Consider the following 24,089-nt stretch of genomic DNA (forward strand, 5'->3'; position numbering starts at 1 on the left):
AATTTACTTAAATATTATGAATCTATAAATGCCCTATCCAAACCTTTGGTCTTTGACTTTATAGGAAAAAAGAAAGAATTTTTGACCACATCTTGTCTTTAGTACTTTGTAAAAACACATTTTTGCTAGTGTACAAATGCTAGATTTTATGTAAAGCTCTGGACAAAAACAAGAGACCACTTTAAAATTATGAGATTTTTTGATTTTACCAAATTGAGAACCTCTATCTATAATCAAAAGGAAGATGGATGATCACAAACAAGCTAAACTGCTTGAATTTGTGCACCAGGAGTTGCATAAAATTATCCAAAAGCAGTATGTAAGACTGGTGGAGGAGAACATGCCAAGATGCAAATATTGATTTCTGAACTCTCAAAACTTTATGAATATGAACTTGTTTTTTTGCATTATTTGAGGTCTGAACGCTCTGCATCTTTTTTGTTATTTCAGCCATTTCTCATTTTCTGCAAATAAATGCTCCAAATGACAATATTTTTATTTGGAATTCGGGAGAAATGATGTCTGTAGTTTATAGAATAAAATAAAAGTGTTCATTTTACCCAGACATATACCTATAAATAGTAAAATCAGAGAAACTGATTTAGGAACTGAAGTGTCCTCTTTATTTTTTTTCCAGAGTTGTATATTCACTCATTTGAAATGTTTATTGTTTTAAACACTCAAAAAAGCACCAAGAAGGAATCAGCTGACAAGAAATGAAAAGTCGGTAGATGTGCCAGATAATTATGACGTGGCAGGTCATTTACAGCGACTAGCCTCGTTTTGTCTTGGTGGAAAATCCATGTGCAGATGCACCGTGGTCAGTGCCAAGATCAACTGTTTGTTGCCACTGGTAACATGTCCAGAAGTTCTGACAAATTTATATAATGTCAGATCACCCTTGGTCCTCATTACAGGCAATTTCATAGCCCAACATTAATTAGTTAATGCAACCAGTGGCTCTACCTTTCTGAATGCATTTCAACAGGACCATGTCTGTCCACAAACTGTTGTCATCTAATGAGCTTGCCTTGAAGACAAAGTTGTTATGCCATTGAATACCATAGACAGTTTCATTGCCAAACATATTTCTGATTAATATGTGTGGTTTAATGTAAAAGAAAAAGTTTTGTGTGATTGACTGGATGTGCCATCAACACTGCAAAGTCTACTGGAATTGTTTTATTATTCAATATGCAATGGGATAGATTATTATCGGACACCATTAGGAACCTCTAAAATTCCATGCTGAGAGGTCTAGCGTGTGTCTTACAAGCATCACATGTTACATTTGACAATAAATAAACACGTAAAGCCTAAATCTTCAGGCAAAAGCGTAAATTTGGCACTGGCAAGAAGCACACATGGTGAATTTCAAGTCACATTACAGGTTCCTTTTGCTTCAGGGCTCATGACATCAGTTGTCACATCTGGCCTATATACCCCTGTAGCCCCTGTTAACCTAAGTTATACCATATTAAACCTAAAGCAGATTGGTAATGTGACTGGACAATACAGCACAGAATATCCACGGCAGAAATGCCTGTCACTGTTAGCATAGTTAGCATAGCATTACCTCCATTCTTTTAATGCCTCCAACTCCCCTGCCCCCATAGTATGAGGCATCCACTGTAGGCCACTTCTTCTTTGGCATCCCATCTTCATCCTCAGACTCCTACGTATGCACATGGTTGCACACACATGCACAAACACGCACACACACACACAGTTTTTATTTTTTCTTCAGAGATTAAATCAAGGTTTTAACACATCTACTGATACATCCGTGTCTAAAACAAACTGGTATTGTCTGATCTTTTTAAAGGACTCTGTTTTAAATTCACTGTTAGTGCACTCCCACGCAAACAGGATAAACACAAAGACACATCAAAATAATGCCCGAGACAAAAATAGCTTCCTTATTGTGATTGCAAATCAAAGGGAAACTTCCACCCAGTAAAGCTGTGGAGACAGAGCTCCTTGTTTGGGGAGTCAGTGTAAGTGGCGCAGATGCGCACTCTAAGGCCAGTTCAACAAAGCTCTTTTATTTCACATCAGCCTTGCCTTTGACCTCTGCGAACAAAGCAGCGCACAAGAGGGCCTTTCTGCATATTCTGCTGCATGGTGTGAGTGTGTGTGCTGTCTGCATGTCAGCCATGCTAGAGCACAGCCTTTCCTTTGCTCTGAATCCTCACACTTGTTCTTATGCTGCTGCTGCTGTTGCATCAGTCAGAATGCCACAGCCTCTTTTTTACTTGTCTTAAAGTGAGAAAGCCGATTTTCCCACAGTGTAGAATTACAATAAAAGGAAGCATAAAACTTCAAAGTCATTGTTATCACTGATGCATTAAATAAACTCATCAAATCAAGTTTTTTTTTCTTCTTCAGTTTTTTTATTTATTTCACTGTACAATACTTAGTGCTGGGCGATTGTGGCCACAAAAAAAAAAAAAAGATTTTTGATTATGATCAATTATTTTCCCCCCTGCTAAAAAACAAACTACAGAGGACAAAGAAATGGTTTAAAAGTAGGTTTACCTGTATAAAAAAATTAATAAATTGGTGTTCAGACGCTTTGGGATGAGTCGACTCATTGAGTGAATCAACGATTCAAAACAATATTTATAAGCCCACCTGTTCATATCACACAGCCAAGGAGAAACTCACACACCGACGGACACTGGATTATAATTTAGAATGCAGGTTTGTGACTTAAAATTGCTAAATAACGCAGTCAGAAAAGAAACTTTGAAGGGGTGATTATTATTGTTTCCCACAATTAATCAAGGATCCTCACCGGACAGCGTTGGTGCTGCAGTTTTTAGAAAAGGTAAGATGTATTTCATGCTAAATATATGCTTTATCCCACCGGCTGTTTGTGTCGCAGGTGCTGGAACAGTGCTGGAACTTTTTTTGGTACGAGTTTAGTCTATTTTAGAGATTACTCTATTTTGAAAATCGCATTAAAACTGTAATTCAAATAAACAGGATTTATTGTGAAATGTGAAAATCGCCCAGCACTTACAATACTATAACTTACAACTTTATCTATATCTAATACTCATTTACTGTATGTATATTTCTTTCTTTCTATTAAACAAAAATGTTTATGGTTTAGCTGATGTAACAAAACTGGTGCTTCAAGAATCTTGGAGGAAGCACATGCTAGTCATCACCCTTTAGACACTGGTGGAGTCATGTGACATGGAAGCACTGCTTAGCTTATGGGGGTTGTGGTGGACACTAAAAGTCTATTCATCTGCTCTGTGGCTTTTGAGTGTGATATCAGACCTGTTGTAGACACCAGAATCACTGGAACTGCACTCAAACACACACATTAAAAATTACATATATATGATTAGGCCAGATATATTTAGTAAAGACAGAACTCACAGGCTCAGGTGGGGGAGGTGGAGGTGGCTCTTTTATTACCTGTTCATAAAAAAAAAACATACATTTATAAAAAATACAAGAGCACCAAGTATATATTAGCATACTCTCAGTACCATAAACATCTTTTAAAAAAGGGTCCCTAACACATCTGCCATAATGATGGGACAGGTTCTAGTATAGCTATAAAAGACAGCACTGGTTTGCGTGATATACATATGGGGCTTTCTGCAGTGAATGTAGCTGTGATTTCTGTCCATGTGCCTCTTTGCACAGACAATTTTTGCTAGATCCTGCTGGCCACAATCATTACCAGCTTTGAATATAAAATGTCCCATCTATTTGGTACCAACTGTCTGTCCTTGTTCAAACCTATGTGATAATTCACGTCACCTTGTCATGAGCATGTTAGCTAATATTAAATCATAAAAATTTAAGGTAACACCACATATACCTTATTTTGACATGTCAGTTGGCAAATGGTCCAATACTACTTTCATTTTCATATATAAAAAAATCATGGCCTTTTCTGAATCCAATACTGTTTACTTGTTATGGCCTATGCACCAACAAAACAAGGGTTTACATAGTGTTTCATAAGATTTCACTCTGTATTATTTAACAATTAAATATATAATGTTATATCAGAAAATGACTGCTCTTGAGGGAGGCTGCAAGTGAGTACAAAATGAATGGGGCGAATGGAGCTAAATGGCTAAAATTTATCTTAAAAACAGTAACCAACCACTTAACCAGATTTTTCCTTATATTTTGGAAATAGATTGATGTATTGGTAAAAGGCAAAAAGAGCTTACTTATATGTTTCAGTTTTCTACAGTAATAGGGTTGTTGGCAATAAAGATTCTAGCATTACTGCTACTGTGAGCTGGAGTTACAGCCAAAAAAAAACTTTAAAAGGTTTATAACTGGAGTTTAAAAGCTTAAAAAAAATTGTTGTACTAAAACCTTTGATATTTTTTCTGCATTGAGGAAATAAGTACAAATTTCAGTAATAAAACCAGCCCAGTATATTTATTTGGGGAGTAGCAATGATTTGGGATTTTGGGCTGGTGATTGATGTGTAGAAAGGGGTTTTATTATAAAAGAAAAAACCCATCCCATTTATTAAGGGAAAAAAAAATTAAGTGACCTAGTACAATTGAATTAGTATAAACTGAACTTTAAACTAGTTCATTTTAAATGTGAACTGGCACAACGCTGAACTAAAATATAAAAAAACAAAGTCTCCATTATGGAGATGTAATGATTTGTTATGGCTGTAAAGATACAAAGGTCATGAAATTGATATGTTCCTGCCAGGCACGGACATCTGGACTCACCACAGTGCAGCACAGAGGCCAGAACCACCACAGCAGCAGCAAACCCACCAGCAGAAAGATCACCATCAATGCCAAGAGGACGATGGTGCCATCATACTGCACTCAGACAAGGGGAAATACATTCCATAAGCATTTACCCATCAGCACTGTCTACACAACAACATTTCACACGCAGTTAAAAAAATAAAAAGGCAGGAAAAGGAGAGAGGTATGTCTGGGACGTGGCTGGGAAGGGCCTGAGACAGACAACCACATGAATCATATCATATAATCCCTGAGAGCTTGGCTGAGATAGAATGTAGACTTACCTGATAAAAAAATGCCTCTTCTGATGAAAGAAAGCAGAAGAGACTTGAAAAGAGAGAAAATGAAAAAAGCAAAGAGAAAAAAGGGCAAAGCAAAACAGAAGAATCACAAAAGATACAAAAGAAAAGTCAAAGAAAAGACAGAATTATCAGCTGGATCACCTTCTTCAAACTGCTTTTCTGGATTGCACTTTTTTGCTCTCTTTTACAGAAGCATTTTAATTTTTTAACTGATTAAGAAGAAGCAGAAGGTGTAACATCCATGTACAACAAGCTGGATGTACTTACACATTCTGTGGTAGTGATGTGCACTGCACTAGTGATGTAGGACAAGCCCTCATTCATGCTGACCTGGAGATAAATCACCCTGCACCAGAGCACAAACACAGATCCCAATCACGCCTTGAGAAAAATCCACAGCCAAAACAGACTAAGAACATTCCTCTGATGGCTAGTGTAAGCTTGAAGTCACGTTATTATTCTAAGCCGTGGAGCTGAGCTCAGCTCTCTCGCTCCCATCAAACCCTGGCACAAGAACAGTCGAATCTTAAGCAGGATAAAACGGCGTGTTCACATTACTTGGTGAGCGACCATTTCCTACCAGCTGCCTCAATGACTTCTACTCACTGAACTCTCCTCTGCCGCCTATCAGCCACGAGCATCAGAAAGCTGGAAAATTGTAGGAAAGGCAGTTTAGAAGATAAGAACTGCCGAAGTCAGTCCATTCGAGCATGCATTTTAAAATTCATCCAGCAATTTGCTAGAAGGTCGTGGATAGGGCTGCACAACACAGCGGCTGTTAATCTTTTTCACAATACTGGGTTTTTCACTACAGACCAAGACTGCAATATGCATATGAGTGTCTAAACATGCAAATAAGTCTTTTGTGCGGTGTGCATCTTCACTGTTCACAGATTATAAAGAGGTGCTACGTGATTCTGGACACAAGTCCAGACAAGTCATTCACAAGATCGAACCAATGTTCATTTTGGCCAGAATAATGTTTGTCAGCCTTTAAGATACGTAATATAAGTCACAGATTTTATATTTATACTAGAAGATCGGCAGCAGGCTTTCTAAGAAAAACTGGTCAAAATTATTTTCTGCAGAACATGTTAGACAAGAATTTGAGACTATAGTAACATACCCTCTGTAGATTATTCCACATTAGTCTTTTTTAACATGCTATCATCCAAAAGAGATCTGATCAATGCATTTACTAAATTATTTCTAAGAAACATTTGCCAGCAGTAAGATATCTATATTTCTTTTCTGTAATATAGAAAAAATGCATTATTTTGAAAATTTTGATAGGAATAGGGTGCGGCAGCGCTGCATATCCACAATACCACACTTCAAAAGCTTCTCTAAATAATACCAATACGATAGCACCTTGTTTATTTGGACTACAGTAATACTTAGTAACTCTGAACTGCAGGATTTTTCTTATACATAAACTACAGTATGCTGTTGTTTTAAGAACTGACAAATACAACACTGAAAAAAATAAGAGACCACTTAAAAATGATGAGTTTATTTGATTTTACCAAAATTGAAAACCTCTGAAATATAATCAAGAGGAAGAGGATCTATCTATTCAGCATGGAATGTTTAAATAACAACCTCATTTACTTTTTTTTTAGGAAAATCTGTGTAGTATTAACCAACAAAATATTGTGATACAGTATGATATTGGTATTTTCTGACACTCCTATTGAAAAGCTGGTCTATTTATATATTAAATAAAAATTAAGAGACCACTTTGGTTTCTGAATCAGTTTCTATGATTTTGCTATTTTAGGTATGTTTGAGTAATATGAACATCGTTGTTTTATTCTATAAACTATGGACAACTTTTCTCCCAAATTCCATTTAGAGCATTGATTTGCAGAAAATGATAAATGGCTAAAATAACAAAACAGATGCAGAGTTTTTAGAAAAACAAATAATGCAAAAAAACAAGTTCATAATCATAAATATTTAAGAGTTAAGAAATCAATATTTGGTGAAATAACCCTGGTTTTTACCCACAGTTTTCATGCATCTTGGCATGTTTTCTACTCCACCAGTCTTACACACTGCTTTTTGCTAATTATGTGCCACTCCTGGTGTAAAGATTTAAGCAGTTCAGCTTGGTTTGATGGCTTGTGATCATCCATCTTCCTCTTTATAATTAGGTAAAAATCAATGAAACTCATCATTTTAAAATGGTCTCTTATTTTTTTCAGAGCTGTACATTGTAATTCACTATATAGAGACTAAAGAGCTTATTTAGATTTAGCCAGAAACACGTTTCCACAAACCTCAGTTTTCTTCATCCTCATGACAATACAGAGTTTTCAAAAATCTTCAACTTGAGAGAGTATTTTTCAAAAAAAACCAATTTTAAATAAGTAAAAAAACTGTTTTGAAGTGAATGCAAGGTTAATACGCAGGCAAAGTTTTTTTTTTTTAAATGTCTACATGCATGTGGATGGGCCCTTTACTAGAAGGCACAACATAAATGTAAAAATAAAAAAGGCTCTAAATTAATCAGCATCAGAATGTGCTCTATTGTACTGTAATGAATGAGTACATCCTACACATCCTCATTTCTCAATCTCAGCTATTGTAAGACTGGCTGATTGTGATTTTGGGTTTTCTTTGTTTACAAAGGCTGTCACTCTGGTAATTTTTCCTTCTGCCTCCTAAAGCCCAACATATTATCTTCCTTAAACTAATCAGAACAACACAAAACAACAGCGCATACCAAGGTTTACAGTCAGAGAAAGAGGGATGTTTGTGAGACAATAAGACGCTGGACAATAACAGCCGATTCTTATGGACATCAAAGCTGTCAGTGTCCCTCCCAGCAGCCCTGACTTATGACAGCTTTCTCAAAAATGAAATCTCACCCAACATGAGAGATGCTTCCATGTTTGGCTCCACCATGGGCACTAAAGAAACTTCTAGCCTGGTGGAAATATCCGCTGCTTTCTCTTCCAGGGATATCCACATTCCATTCCATACACAGAAAGAATGAGGGGACATATCTGTCAATAAGTTACTGTAGGGGTCTTACCCCTGACCCCTCTCTCTCTCTCTCTCTCTCTCTCTCTTTCTTCCCCTGCCTGTGGAAGGCATGGCGAGCCCCTTGGCAGGGGGAGGGGGGAGAAGCAGGACGGGGGGTCCGGTGACAGAGCCATCTCATCCTCCATCAATCAGGCAGTGGCTGGCCCTTTTTAAGCACGTCTTCTGAGAGCCTCTCAGTCACCACGCGTTTGGGTGACAGCACTGACAACTTCATCTCTCCTCTGAAGTGAAGGGGGGCATGACAGGGAGTCTGTGCCCTAAAATCATCTTTCTTTCTCCCCCCCCCCTCACCCTTAAACATGACAAAACACCCCCCTCTCATATGTCCATCCACAAATCTGAATTAACAAATCTGACATTCTTTATTTAACATATCGTAGCTGTCTCAGAAAAGCATGTTTTTTAACTTCAGAGGAGACTCTAAGCAACTTGGAAGGAAGTCAGTAGAAATTAATGTTAAAAGAATGAAATGCTGCAAATCAAGTAAAAAATTGAAACAAGAAAAGTGGAGATTTTTTAAGACTTATTTCAATTTTTTTTCCCCACCATTTTTCTTCCAATTTAGCTAGTTCAATTGTCCCACCCATTCAGCTGCTACTCAGCTGTATACATCCACCATCACTAGTGATACCACAACACACGGATGAAGGTGAAGACTAGCACATGCCTCCTCCGATACAAGTAAATGCTGATGTAGCATAGCAGAGTAGCATCACAGTACTCTAGGAGGAAAGCGCAGCGACTCGGTTCCCGATCTGTCATCTCACATACATCTTGTGCTGATCGACATCACCCTAGGAGTGATGAGGGGAAAGAGCACCATCTGCCCACCCAGATAGAGCAAGGCCAATTGTGCTCTCTCAGGGCTCCGGCAGCTGATGGCAAGTTATATAAACAGGATTCGAACCAGGTTTCGCTTTTTTTTATCATATTATTATTCGGTTTTACACTATTAACATCATGATCTGATTTTTTTGCCTTCACCATTTAGCACTTCTAGCCAAATGACACTACAAATTATAGTTCTTTTTTCTTTCTTTCACCTTTTCATTATTTGCATCAGAAGTGGCTGAGTGGAGTGGCTGTACACAACTACACTGATCCGTGACATTGGGTCTTGAATAACAAGATCTTTCACCAAGAGGAACATGCAACACGTCTGCAGGCAGCAGGGATGTTTGGAACAGATTATACAATATGACTTCACCCTCAACTTTTTCCTATTGGCCTTTTTACTATTGGCCTTTCATTGGCTGTAGCTACTTGCTGCACTAATTCAGGTCATGACAGTCTGGGCTATATGGGATGTAGTGTCAACCTGGCATTATTTTTTTTATTTTTATTTTTTTAGATTTACATTAGTGCGTAGTGTGTTAAAGCCTGTTATGTAGCTCTTAAACTTTTTCATGCTTTTTGCTAATCATGACAAATACAGAAACTCTTTCTTTTATAAAATCCTACCTACATTATTGAAATCCATGGGTAATTTTTCAAAAAATGTCCACTTTTGAGGATAAATCGTCATCCTCCTAAGCTATGGAACCATTTAGCTGTTCTCATAATATGTTTAACCTGTGTTGTTTTTCTCCCATGTTAATCATGTGTGTAAATAATGTAGAACAGGGGTTGGCAATTAAGTTTGGCCGTGGCCAGATATTTTCCAAGCCATTACGTGGCGGGCCAAAAAACAAACGGGTTTGGAAAATAAAGTGTAATGGGATTAAGTGCTACAGACTAGTAGCTCTCCAGCCCAGATGGTTGTTGAACCCAATTTCAAAACAGCTGATCTCAAAGCAGGTAAACCCAAGAAGAAAGAAGAAATAAAATAAATAAATAAAATAAACACACCGCTCCTCAGGCGGGATCGAACCCATGTTGTCAGGGTCGCGGTCCAATCTATTAGGCTGGTGAATTTTGACATGGCTGGGAAAAAAAACGCCCTTATAAGGAGAAAGAGTGGAAAAACGAGAACAGGCTGGCTGCCTATTGCCGACCCCTGATGTAGAATATGATTTTGTTGTCTTAATGCCTTATAGTATCTAATGAGAAATAACACTGCCCCTCTTTTTAACTGGATTATAGTTAATTATGCTTAGTTTACAAAAAAACACTATGTAATAAAGTCAACTTTTATAGATACTGGCTCTATAAGTATTTTCCCCCTACAAAGACATAATGAAGCTCTATTTAAACTTTCTGTTGCCAAAGCTTTATTGTCCATTACTAAATAATGTCTTTGATCCCATTAAAGAAAAGTCAAAATAAGAAAATGTCAGAGTATGATCAACTAATGCCAGTGTTTCATTAGACTATCCTGACAGAAAAGCCCCAGTGTGCTCAATGGTACCTGCTTTTAAAAAGAGACAACATTATGTATTATGATACAGTAAAGTGTAGATACAGATGTACACAGACAGAGTGTCAAGTTGTGTAGAAAAACACCCCCTTTAGCTTCAGGACCAACATGGCTCTCCCTCACTGCGAGACAAGAAAAGCTCACACGGTCTGAGGAAATCATCTTGACAAGAACAAGACGCGAATTCCTCAAGGTGTCTAGAGCCGGCGGTACTCATCATTATGCAGGGAGCTTGCAGCACAGCGGGCGGCTGCTCGCAGCTCATTTGCTGTGAGAGCGGAGAGCTAGCAGGGAGCTAAAGCCACTCTTCAGGGTTCAGCTCTATCTCACGTGGATACGGGGGCTCCATGTTTCCCTGGATCTGCTCAGGGTACAGGCCGCCCTAGGCTCGCACACACTCACTTCTTCTCACACGAGACGCGCCCATGGTGGCTAATCTCTCAGCAATGCTAATTAAATGCTCGCCTTGCTTTCTGCAAAACACGCCTGGTGTCTTATTGTGTTAGGAGGCGTAAAGCTTGACTGATAAGAAGAATTTCAAATAACATTGACCCTAATTTTTCAAGGGTACCAATTTGTGAAGTGATGATTGGCTTTAACACTTACTTCCCGACTTCATTTATCACCGGTGCTGGACAAAGCAGGAGTGTGTCTTCGATGTTTACAGGTTTCTCGTCTGTAAAAGAATATGTAGCTGCATTATACGTATTACACAAACACAGAAGGGAGGTAGGTTTGATCATTTATGTGTTAATAGTTGTTTTAATTTGAGAAAATGTACAAACTAAGGCACCTACTGTGTGATAATTACATCATTTTTTATACACAGAACCTCCTGGGTTTGTTAAATTGACACTTGACACTATATATAAATATATACACACACTTTAATATGTGTACTATATATACAGCTCTGGAAAAAAATAAAAGACCACTTAAAATTATGAGTTTCTTTAATTTTACCAAATTGAAAACCTCTGGGATATAATCAAGAGGAAGATGGATGATCACAAACCATAAAACCAAGCTGAACTGCTTGAATTTTTGCACCAGGAGATTGGCATAAGATTGTCCAAAAGCAGTGTGTAAGACTGGTGGAGGAGAACATGCCAAGATGCATGAAAACTCTGATAAAAAACCAGGGTTATATCACCAAATAGTGAACTTTATGAATATGAACTTGTTTTCTTTGCATTGTTTGAGGTCTGAAAGCTCTGCACTTTTTTGTTATTTTAGCCATTTCTCATTTTCTGCAAATAAATGCTTTTAATGACAATATTTTTATTTGTAATTTGGAAATGCGTCTGTAGTTTAAAGAATAAAACAACAAAATCCATTGCTGCGGCACCCAGGAACTAGTCACTGGTGCTTTCTAAAGTTTTGACCTTTGTCTTTCTTCTTGTTTTGCTTTTTTCAGCCTAATAATGGCCTCAATCACTGACATCATCACCACTTTGGGTCACATACTGATTGTCTCCTTGAATGGCTTTTAAATGTAAATTTGGAACCATTTCCAGACCTTTTATCTCTTGATTTGGCCATGAAACACAATAGAACAGGCCACGTCTAGCCAAGTGGATGACAAGCAGTTTCATGGCCAATTACTTCTGAGCCTGTGAAAATAGAGGTGCTATGTAAAAAAAGGCTGCAATTTTAATTCAGTGTTTTTTTTTGTTTTTTTTTAAATAAAATTTAAGAATGAAATCGCAGACAGACTGCTTCATTTATATCTATTGTAGTGGTGCACATAGGGCTGTATGATGGGGCAAAATCTATATCACAATACATTTCTTTACTTTGATCAATATGATACAATTCAGATATTGATATGAACAATATAAAAAGCCACCACCCTTGATGTACTTAATCATGCACTGGGTGATATGGTAAAAATATTATAATCACTATATTTAAATACATTTTCACGCTAAACAGTATTTATCATATTTTGACACAAATAAAATGCATACAAAAAAAATCTATATACTGTGCAGCCCTACTGTGGCACTGTCCAAATATTTATGGACCTTATTGCAGCTTAAAATACTGAAGATTTTAAATAAAAGTATTTAAATATGCCACACATAAAATTACACATTAAAGATATGGAAACCTCGGAGACTCATAGGTACTCACCCACAGTGACTGTGTCGTTGATTTTGAAGCTGCACAAGACCTGATTGATGTTTCTAGCGTACAAAAATCCATTTCCCCTCACTACCACTTGGAAGGACTCTGCAGGAAATACACACCAGAATCATTTAAATAAACATGCGAGATACCACTATTTAGAATAAACATATTCTTAGAAACGCGTAATTTACTGGAGACAAATATGTAAACAGTAATCCTATAAAAAAACTATGATTACAAATACTTAACGTGTATATTTACAATAAAATTCCACCACTCTGTAATAAAATTCCTCCATGAGGCAGTGCCAGTGCTCATGCAGATCTTTCTCGCATGCAGACCTTTTAGATAAAAGCCACATGCTGTGAAATCATAAAGTGTGCACAGCCAGAGGGCTGGTTACCATGCCCACTTATTTGTTCCATCCCTAACCTTTCAGGAACACTCAATTCAACCGGAGAGGAAAAAAAAAAACACAGCATATGCTCCAGTGGTGCTAATAATAAAAGTGATGCGGTTCTCAAATCTCTAGGAGTCCTCTGGCTGGAGGGGGGAACTGTGTTGGTGGCTGGCAAAGCTGACTGGCTGACCTTTCTGCGTCCCTAGGCAGTGCTGGAGACCTACTGACGGCTGCTACGCAGCATATGTTAGAGAGAAAAACACGCTCGCCTAAAATCTGCCTCGGTGGGCGTTAGTGGATACAGAGTGAACGTGACCTTACTTTTGCAACTCAGTGTAAGGTCAGCATGGGTCAGTGTGAGCAAGCAGGAGAATATAAGCAAATCTAGGATCTGTCAATATATGTAAAGATAGGTTATTCTTTTTTTTAAACAAATGCTCTGCTTGTATCAGCATGCAGTCTTCACGCCTTGAACATTAAACCGCATGGAGAAAGTTCACTGTGTAAAAAAAAATGGAAACAGGAAACACTGCGGTGTGTGAAAAGGTCAAGCGAAAACCAGCGCTGTAAGAAATAACCTTATGTCTGCTGTCATTCTCTCCCTCCTGCTAAGCCACATAATCTCTACTTTCTTTCATATAAATATAAATTACACAAACACTCAATTGTGTTATTGTCTATGTGTCTCACTATAAATAAAATGTTTGGTTGCAAAACCCATTAAAAGCTATGCTTTGTTTTGCAACTTGCAATAGTTGTAAAAATACAGTGTTTTTATTAAGATTTAAGCATAAGAACCAATAATCACTGCATTAACTGTAAAGGTTCAGAATATGAAATATATCAAAATGATATGGAATGAACCCTCTTTAAGATCAATCTCTCAACAAAATATAGATTTTTGTTAAAAAATATTCCTAGCTGTAATCTGCAACATGGTGAAATTTTATGAGTGGACCAAAAGAAATTTTCCAAAATAGAATCTTGTTACACTGAAATAATACATTACTGTCTTGTAAAAGGTACTTTAACTTTTTCTTTGTTCTTTTGAAATTGTACAGTAGCTTTACCGAAAAGTTTTTCATTTTTAATGGTTCCATTCTTCCTTTCTTATTTATTTATTTGTTTTTATTTTTTTTCCTAAATGCATTATATGGACAAAAGTACTGGGACACCTAATCATTCATCGTTTCTTAAGAAATCAAGCATATTTTGTTGTTGAAAGTTGTTGGGAAAAGCATTTTCTATTGTCCAGGAAAAGTAATCTACTTGGTTTTGGAACATTTTTTGTGAGGATTTGACTGCATTCAGCAACAAGAGCTTTAGTGAGGTTAAGATGTTGGGTGATCCCCTCCCAGCTCACCACAAAGGTACAAACTTTATAATCCTCTACTTTACACCTGGCTTCATGCCTGGTTCAATACCTGTGCATTACAGGCAGGTAACTGCAGGCGGCCTCACAGGCCATGTGTGATCCACATGTAGTGGTTTGAACAAAGTCTGATTTGCTAATAGAGAGTAAACGTTTCACTTGGTGTCAGAAGTGGAGTTTTATCCTGTTTACCTTTAAAAATATAAAAATCCATATGAAAATATTGCTAGGCGATATGGGAAAAATCATATATCACGATATGGAATTTTTTATATCACGATATATATAATGATATACCACATTTGAGTATGTTTTCAGTTTTTCTTCGACAAATATGACTAAATAATATCATTGCTTACTTTTTTTCCAACTTTATTTCAAAGTGACATTAAACCAAACTTTCACAAATGAGAATTACTACCTTTTAAAGCAGCAATATATATGTATCAAATGAAAACAGATGATGTCGATGCAGTAGCTAATTGTTTCAAAATTATACAGGTATTTAAATTGAGTTATCAAAATAAACTCAATTAACATTTTTTAAAGTATCCGTCAAATAACGTAAAGCAGCATTATGTCGCAAAACCATATTATGAAGCTTTTTTTCAAAGATTACTTTATTATCACTTATATAAACCTAGTTTATGCAAAGTGACCACGCCAATACATTTAATCATAGCCTACTTTATATATTTGCATGAATAATTGATGAAATTACTGTAGAACTGATAGGGACAATAGAAAATAAGTAGCACAATTTTTTCTATCGTCCCCTCGATATTTATCGTCATATCGAACAGAGGGGCACAGAGGGGGCATCACTAATTTGAGGGATTTCTGTTCTTACTAACAAGTACTACACATTTTCCAAAAACAGGGTGTGGTGGTAGGAACAAATATTTTTTCTCTCCCGATTTGATAATTTAGGAATCTGGTCTATTCCACACAAAATCCTTTGCACTATATATATTTTTTTTTTACATTTTGCACACAACAACAAGTGTGGTGCAGCTGATTGAACAACCTTCTTCAGTGATATCAGACTAAAATCTTGAGATCTTTGATGCTGTTTCATAAACACATTTACATAATTTAGATTATTGATGGTATTTCATGTACATTTGCATAATATACATCTACATAAATTCCACCCTCTTCCTATCAAATGATCCTGTCACTACCTTTCTAATGAACCCTGTCGGATATGCAAATGCTCCTCGTCTCCCCACCACTGCCCAGCGAACCTCAGCCCGGCCTGCCTAATGCGTCGTCTGCATGGCTGAAATCGTTAATTCCTTTTAATTTCAGGGGCTGCAGCATGCACGTCCTTTTCTTCCCGTGTTACTGTCAGACGTGTGTGTCGGGTTGTGACAGGGCAGCGCGGGGGGAGGAAAGGTCATCCCTGGGTGGGCGGTGGACAGTGCTGGCAGCAAGATGGTGGGCAGGGGCTGGTAGTAGGCTGTCGACCCGCGCCTGCTTCTACACGCCGAGCTGACGATTCCCATCCACACCTGAGAGTTTGACGAGCGGGGCCAGTTAGGGAAGGGTGCCACATCCAAGACTTTTCAATCACTGCCACAGCAAGGGGGGCTGGGAGTGGGGGCTGGACAGGGTCTGCACTGGGACCATGAGCATTAATCAAAGCAACGATTGCTGTCATGTCAGATAGTAAGCTCTGTTCTCCGTGTGGACAGAGACGGCCTGTTAGCAGGCTGTGCGGCCTGGTCACTTCACATCAGTCTGATCCAGGAGATGGCAAGCCATGACACGGTGCACAAACTGAACAACACTGCGGCTGTTCTGCAAATTACCTTAAAGAAGCCTCCTAGAGCAGGAGCAGGATCTGTCTATGTACTGTAGAGGTGAACAATATCACAATATTGTGACACATTTTCCTATTGTATCAAATATCTGTCACTACTAAAGCATTTTGACTGACATCACATTTATCATGATAAACACTGTATTTAAATATAGTGATATAATATTTTCACCATATAAGCTAGTACTGGGAGGGTAGAAACCTGTAAAGAACACTTTTTATGCACACTTTTTTTCTTAACTGAAATATAAGAAGGTTATTTCTGCACCTTGTTCAATATAAAAAGCTGCTTGCTTTTCTTAAACCAAATCCTAAATTTAACTTTTGTTTTTATACTGTTATTTTGTGCTTAGAAACATAAGTTTGTATGTTTGATAGCTCTAAACAGTGCTCCTTATTAGTATTTAATAAAGAATTAAACTAAACTGTATTTTTTAGTTGTTATATAAGAACTAAAAAAAAAAAAATCGTAATTGTAAATCATGAATTGCTCATATATTTGAAGAACTTACTGAGATTTTGCCCAGCCCTAATGTCCTGTTGGTCAAGGCTTCCTCATGTGCATCACCACTTAATACATATGTATTTTAAAGGCAGGATGAAAGCCAAAATAATACTAGTTCACAGCACAGCAGATTTATATATAAACTTCCAAATAGAATAACATTCATTTCTGGACATTACTGGATGTTGTACTGATAATTACATTCACTGCTAAAATTTGACATTTAAATTTCTTTTAAGACAAAAGTCCATTAATTAGCTATGCCAATTTAACTGATTTGGGGTTGTTAACGCAAGATTTTGACTTGTTAAGGTCTAGTGACATTGTATAAAAAAAAGGAATGACAAGCTATTGGACTAATAGCAATTATGTATGATTAAGATAATATAATTTGATTAATTAAACATTCATTTACTTTAATATCTCAAATCACAACTTGATGGATCTACTGTAATAACACGGCTGAAGAGCAGTAACATTTCTTTGCTTTATCTATCACTCATCTTTTGACAGTATTCCAAGAACCTGCACTGCACTGCTCCCACTGATGTCCCACAAAGTGACAGAGAACTTATTGTTAGGAATGATCAAGTGATATTAGAGAGCGGCATTTTTTGCCTGGCTGGTTCTTCTTGGCCTAGTTTGCCACATCCGATCTATTATAAGGTCCTGCACTGCTGAATGGCCACGCTGCAGCCTGGCCTTTAACAGTGAAATGCCCATTTGTTTAATTGACTGCTGCTCGCTCGGCGGACAGGCCTGCCACACTGAGCGCTGGTGTGTAGAGAGCTGAGGATGGATGCGGCTTGACATGACCTTATTAGCATGCACTTACTGCACGAGAGCGCACTTACAGCACAGTCTTGGCAGCAGTGAGGCTTAGAGGATTAACTCTGCCCGGACATGATCAATTTTCATTTTCTGATGAGTGCACACTACACCAGGGCAGCTAGCCAATTAGAACAGAAACATATTCTCACAGTGCATCTCAGACTGCCTTAATTTATTCAGGCTCCATATATTTTTATTAGGACTACACAATATATTGTTTCAGAATCATCAGAACAATGAGTACATGCACAATAGTCACATCACAGAATGTTCAGCTCTTGCTATACCTGATATACATCAGATCATATCTTCTCAAAATTTGTTGATCATGACCAGCTGGATCACTTCTGGAGAAATCTGGTGAACTTTTCTACATTGTTATTTTGCGATATATAGCATAAAACCTGAAAATATTGCAATTCCCCTTATTTCCAATATCGTTCAAGTCTAATTTTTACTGCCCATATTTTAGATTATTTATGGGTTTTATTTATCCAGGAAAAATATACAACAGTGGCACTTTAAGAAGAATATTTACCTCCAGCACACACACTTGAGGGCTCGGCTGCCAAAATCTCAATGCACGACTTTTTGATGATCTAAAAAAAAATAAATAAAATAAACATGAAAAACAAATGAACACAAAATCATACAACACACCAACTACCATTTGTAAAAAGCATTAAAAAAAGGTTAAGATCATCATGTTTAAAACGCTAAAAGATGCACTTACAGAATCAATCATTCCCCTCAGGGCCTGGAAACCTCCCACAACAGGAAACACATGCTCAATCGTGTCTGCAATGGTGGCCAGCTAAAAAAAAAAGAAACAGCACAATAATACTCAGTGCTGATTTCACTCAGTACTCAGTACACTTCTACAGTTATAAGATTTGCAGAACAAAGGGTCGCTACTTACAGTGATTATATAAATAGGATATTTGTTTTATATTGTATTTGATATTTTATAAATGTTGTCTTTTCATTTTCAATCTAAAGCTCTGGAGACCATTTCAGTTTTTGAACCAGTTTCTCTGATTTTGCTATTTATAGGTTTATGTTTGAGTAAAATGAACATTATTGTTTTATCTAGAAACTACAAACAAAATTTCTCCCAAATTACAAATAAAAATATTGCCATTTAGAGCATTTATTTGCAGAAAATGAGAAATGGCTGAAATAAAAAAAAAGTGCAGAGCTTTCAGACCTTAAATAATGCAAAGAAAACTAGTTCATATTCATAAAGTTTTAAGAGTTCAGAAAACAATATTTGGTGGAATAACCCTGGTTTTTAATCCACAGTTTTCATGCATCGTGGCAAGTCCTCCTCCACGAGTCTTACTTACTGCTTTTGGATAATTTTATGCCACTCCTGGTGCAAAAATTCAAGCAGTTCAGCTTGGCGTGATGGTTTGTGATCATCCATCGTCCTCTTGTTTATATAACAAAGGTTTTCAATTTGTTAAAATTAAAGAAACTCATCATTTTTAAATGGTCTCTTATTTTTTTTATTTTTCTTAATCTATTTAGTTTCTAGGTTACACTATTAATGAGGGTCACTCTCAATGTACTCCAATTTTTAAAATAAAGGTTGATTGGTTAAGTGAAATTCTATTTTGTACCTGTGCCTGATCGAAGTCTTTCACCCCCACACAGTACACTATGGCTCCCAAAGACCTGGCCCGTTGTGCCTACATACACATACATAGAAAGACAAGGGAAAAAAAAAATAAAAGTGAACCCTAATAATGCTACAATACATTAAAGAAACACAGAGAACAGCTACATGCAGAATGACACTGCCAGCTTGTTTACTTGCCTCTTGCTGGGCTGTGAGTAACTGATTTGTATTTAACTCTCCATCCGTCAGAGCAATGATTACACTGGCTGTCCCTGCAAAACAAAAATCAGGCACCCCTTGTTTTTTTGTTTTTTTTTAAGAATTAAGGAAACTGAATATACTGCAAGCCAATGCGGCACTTACCATAATTTCCATAATATATTTGCTCGTTGGCCTGTAAATGCAAAGTAACTATCAGTTCTATTGAATAGAGGCACAATTTGGTAGATGTTATGGACAAAACCAGCATAAAAACAAGCATGACATACCTTCTGCAATCCAAGATTCATAGCCGTGTCACCACCCGGTACCTCTTTTTTCAGTATGTTCAGGCCTTTGGTAATTTCACCCCTATTCATTTGAAAAGAGAAACAATTTTAAAAATTGTTGTGTTTAAAAATATTCTATAACACAATTGTTTTGCCCTATTTTCACCTCAATTTACTCATCTTAAAACCTCGTCTCTCCCAAAACACAATACTATCACCACTATGTGCACTATAATGACAGTAAAGACTACCATGGGCTTTCTCTGAGTCACCCGAAGCCAGGAATCTGCATCTATTCAAACTGCAAATGATGCTATGCTACTGGAGAGCTGATCGCGATTGGATGAGAACACTTTCAAGACCAGTTATGTTGCTTTAACTAACAAACAATCATGCTAGTATGCATCACTGTTTACACAGGGCCACCTGTGATCTACTAATGTAGGCGAGGGCAATCGCAACTGTTGTGCAGTCAAAAGCAATTTTTGACCAATTTACATGGTCAATTATCCAACCCACTCATAGAACTCCCCCTATCACTACTGGGGCCCCAACACCAGGAGGGTGAAGACTAGCATATGCCTCCTCTGATGCATGTGAAGTCAGCCACCGCATCTTTTCAGACTGCTGCTGATACAGCATTGCCGAGTAGCATCACAACGCACTTGGATCCGATACATCAGCTCACAGACACCTTGTGCTGATCGACATCACCCTTTGGAGTGATGTGGGGGGAGAGTGCTATCTACCCACCCAGAGAGAGCTTTCTCAGGGGACCGGTAGCAGATGGCAAGCTACATGAACAGGATTCAAACTGGCGATCTCTTGATCATATTGGAAGCGCTTAGCACGCCGGACCACTCGGAGCCCAAAAGCAACCCTTTTTTATCTGATTTATATTTATATCTATATATTTTCTTTCAGATTTTAACTGCACATCTTAAGCAGTTTTCTTGAGTTCAAGAGTGTGTGATCTGTGTCTGTATACAACTTTTCAACGGATGCATGGTTTCCTGTGGCAACAGTTTTTCTTGTTTTTCATTTAGGAATGAATCAGGTTTTAAAGTGTAACGATTATAAAAATAACCTTATATAGCATCCAACCATCAACATGGAGTGTCACAGAAACCATTTGGCAACACCTGAGCAACCACATAGGACACCACAGCAACCCTATGAAATATCATAGCAACTGCCTAGCAACACCCTGGCAATCACAAGCATACCACTCATTTGGAATACCACAGTAACCACCTAGCAGCCACTTTTGCAACACCAGGGTTTACCACCTAGGATGCTACAGTAACTTATTAGGATCCTTAAAGAGGTCACCTGACAGCGTCTTAGACAGCACAGTAACCACTTAGGCACACCATAGCAACCACCTGAGATTCCAAACTACTCTTTCAAGCATTCACTTTAGTTTTATTTTTAGCTGCATGGATTATACTGTGTGGTGTTATGAAGTCATACCTATTCTCTGTTAGTTTCATTATGGTGTTTCCACGAGTAGAGAAGACAATGAATGACATCCTTAGCATTGGGCTGAAACATCAATTGTAAATAGAAAGTCATTTTAAAACCAGGCAGTTAGATATTATCAAAGAATAAATCACAACCAAAACAAAAACGAAAATTACCTTATGAATTTTTCTGCTAGATGTTCCACAAACGAATAGATCTCAATCCAGTGGTTTTTGACACTTCCAGACCTGCATTAATAAAGAACCAAAGCAAAGTTTACTGTTTGTCCAGGAAACTGGAAATATACCATAAGAATAATTATTTTCTTTGTAGTAGCTTTACATTAGAAACTTTTATATTTTTACAGAAAATTCCGATCTGAGTGAAAAACTCCCCCTGCCATTAATTACAACTCCCAAATCCCTCCTAACCAGGGCTAATTGCTTTAGTGCCAGACGATTCTGTCTCTTGCTAACAGGGAGCAAGACCCCCTCCTGCTGGAACAAGTCATTTAAATTGGAACAGATGGCAAGGGCCAAGTGTAACAGGTTGGGTTCCCCCCAAAACATGGCTGGCATCTACATCAGTTTCAGAATGGTTTAGGAATTTAACTCTGGATTAGTATAGAAATATTTGTCTAAATATGATAGTTGAAACTGATTGTGATATTCACAGACCAAAAAGGTTTTTACACAAAAAAAATCTGGATTTTTAATACTAATACTAAAACTACTACTAACACTATATAACCACTCAACAAAATGCTAGAGTCAGCTATATCAGAATCCATACTTGTTTTAAACTGCTGAAATAAGCAAGCAAAGAAAGTCATGTTCATTGCTACCAAGTACATTCTAGGTGTACAGCATGTTAGAGCATGTTGTGCTATTCACACTTCCCAGGTGCTCAAGATCTGTGCGATCAAGTGCAAACTTTAACAACCCTGAAGGTTCTGCAGATGCCAAGCGTGCTGGATTAAAAGGTCAATAAGGTCAAACCCCTGAATAAATATTACAAAGTAGTTCTGATTGAACAGATTAACGCCATGCATATCAGAAGCATATGTGTGCGGTAATGACTGCTGTAAATGAGTAACAAATTTTATTTAAGATATCAGGTACAGTAAACTTGTAAAAAATAAATATACTTAAAATAGTCCTTTAAGTTTCAGAAGAAACACATTTGCCTCCCTAAAATAGACGGGATTAAAGAATTGTAGAAAGTGTGAAAAGTATGAGTGTGGAAAAAAAAAATTATCTTTACTAAAGAAATGGACTTTACTTGGTCAGAATTCTTAAAAATATACCGGAAGTACTGTAGTTTAGTCATGTGCCATATTGTATTGTACCTGGTAATATCGGCAAAATCTGTTGACACTATAAAACAACTCTATAGTGATACTCTTTTTTTGTATCTGTTTGTTTTCTAATTGATTGTTTGCAGTTTCTATGTACTAAATATTATGCAATTAAATTTTTGGTAGATTATTGTTGTTACTTTTTTTGTTGCAGTTTTTATTCTATGCAATTACATTACAGTCTCGGTAAGTTCCTGATTATGAAATATGACATATTTTATTGTTATATTAATTAGTTATATTAATACTAAACAAAACATTTGTTTTGTTGCAGTAGTATATACTTAAATAAATAAAAAAGACGAATATATAGTAAAAATACCATGACATATTTTGATATTATTTTAGGGCCTCTCTCACCCCTACTTTAGCTCGAAGTCTAGGACTTAAATCTAGATTTTAAAGTATTATGTTTATATTTAAATTCAGCTGCTGAGAGAAACTCATAGATAAACCCTAATAACAAGCTGTAGAATATTTGTGTTGTTGTGTCCAGTGGCACTGTCTGGAATGAAAGAAAGGAAAAAAATCTACTGTCTGAATAATTAAATAAATAAAGTAAAACTTGGTTTCAAGTAAAACATTTGTACAGGCAATTAGACCACGTTATTTTTTTTTTTTTACCCAGCCACCAACAACACTGTTAGGAGCTCATGTTCTGTGGGACCTTGCTTACCATGTGCAGTGAAAAGCTAAAGCTAACATGCAGCATATTAGGTTTTACTCTGGACACATCCTGCCTGCTGCCCTGCGGGAATATCTCCAGCTGGATAATGCATTGACTAGACATCAGGACTGCTTTTTTTCAGCGCTGGATGACTGGAATGCATTCAGCCTCTAATGCAATTGCAACTAAGTGGCAGCAGGACTTGTTTACAATGGGGGGAAATGACAGTTCTACATGCTGAACAATTACAGCTTCATGACACCGGGCGCTGAACTATTGAGGAATTCAAGATTTTTACTTTGTATGACTCTCGCGCCTCGAGGAGAAACCCAGCTGCACGGCAATATTAAAGACTGGAGATGCGGCTCTAATGCGAGCTCCACTTACTTGTCGAGGACAAAATACAGGTCGAAGGCACCCTGACAGGACCTCTCCTCCGGGCTGACACTAGGCTCGGCTGCACCGTGTGGAAGTCTGAACAGCACCAGCGCGACCAGCACCACCGCCACAGCCAGACCAAAGTTAGCCAGCACGCGCGCCATCTTTTCCACACACTTTTTTCCCCAAAAAAGGACAGACACACGGCAAAAGTAGGCCTTCACATAATCCCCCCGAGAGGAAATAAATCTCTACCGGCAAATGTATTCCGCAAACCTGACACTGATTCGTTCTGTCACGGTTTTAAACGGCCGAGTGATGCGGGAGTCCGGCGCTTCCAAAACATAGTGGAACAGCCTTCCTCTACACAACCCACCTGAATTCAGGCAGGCCCCGCCCCCAGCACGCTGATTGGTTGACAGTAAATCAATTAGCAGTGTTCTAATTGGCGGGCCGCGTGTGAGTATGAACTATTATCCAATCCGAGGGCAGGAGGAGGGATTTAACAGAAAACAGGTGGGAAAACAACACGATTATAGCATGATAACAGCATGATCCCCGTTTCCGTGAGAAAAAGTGCCAGTA

General features: G+C 37.6%; 1 protein-coding gene across 1 annotated transcript in view; it reads right to left on the reverse strand.

Annotated features, from left to right (window-relative positions):
• antxr1d (ANTXR cell adhesion molecule 1d) overlaps positions 1-23,878 on the reverse strand; it is a 37,309-nt gene extending 13,431 nt beyond the window's left edge. Inside the window, exons 1-15 of the mRNA XM_049481613.1 lie at positions 23,514-23,878; positions 21,279-21,350; positions 21,112-21,183; positions 19,639-19,720; positions 19,514-19,544; positions 19,349-19,422; positions 19,152-19,220; positions 18,263-18,343; positions 18,068-18,128; positions 12,600-12,698; positions 11,070-11,139; positions 5,324-5,402; positions 4,731-4,826; positions 3,394-3,432; positions 1,577-1,675 (exon numbers count right to left, since the gene is read on the reverse strand). Of these exons, the coding sequence (XP_049337570.1) occupies positions 1,577-1,675; positions 3,394-3,432; positions 4,731-4,826; positions 5,324-5,402; positions 11,070-11,139; positions 12,600-12,698; positions 18,068-18,128; positions 18,263-18,343; positions 19,152-19,220; positions 19,349-19,422; positions 19,514-19,544; positions 19,639-19,720; positions 21,112-21,183; positions 21,279-21,350; positions 23,514-23,668 (1,179 nt within the window). The 5' untranslated portion in view covers positions 23,669-23,878. The remainder of the gene's footprint in view (positions 1-1,576; positions 1,676-3,393; positions 3,433-4,730; positions 4,827-5,323; positions 5,403-11,069; positions 11,140-12,599; positions 12,699-18,067; positions 18,129-18,262; positions 18,344-19,151; positions 19,221-19,348; positions 19,423-19,513; positions 19,545-19,638; positions 19,721-21,111; positions 21,184-21,278; positions 21,351-23,513) is intronic.
• Between the last annotated feature and the right edge of the window lie 211 nt (positions 23,879-24,089).

The sequence above is a fragment of the Astyanax mexicanus genome, chromosome 7 (assembly GCF_023375975.1).
Source record: "Astyanax mexicanus isolate ESR-SI-001 chromosome 7, AstMex3_surface, whole genome shotgun sequence".
Classification (NCBI taxonomy): domain Eukaryota; kingdom Metazoa; phylum Chordata; class Actinopteri; order Characiformes; family Acestrorhamphidae; genus Astyanax; species Astyanax mexicanus.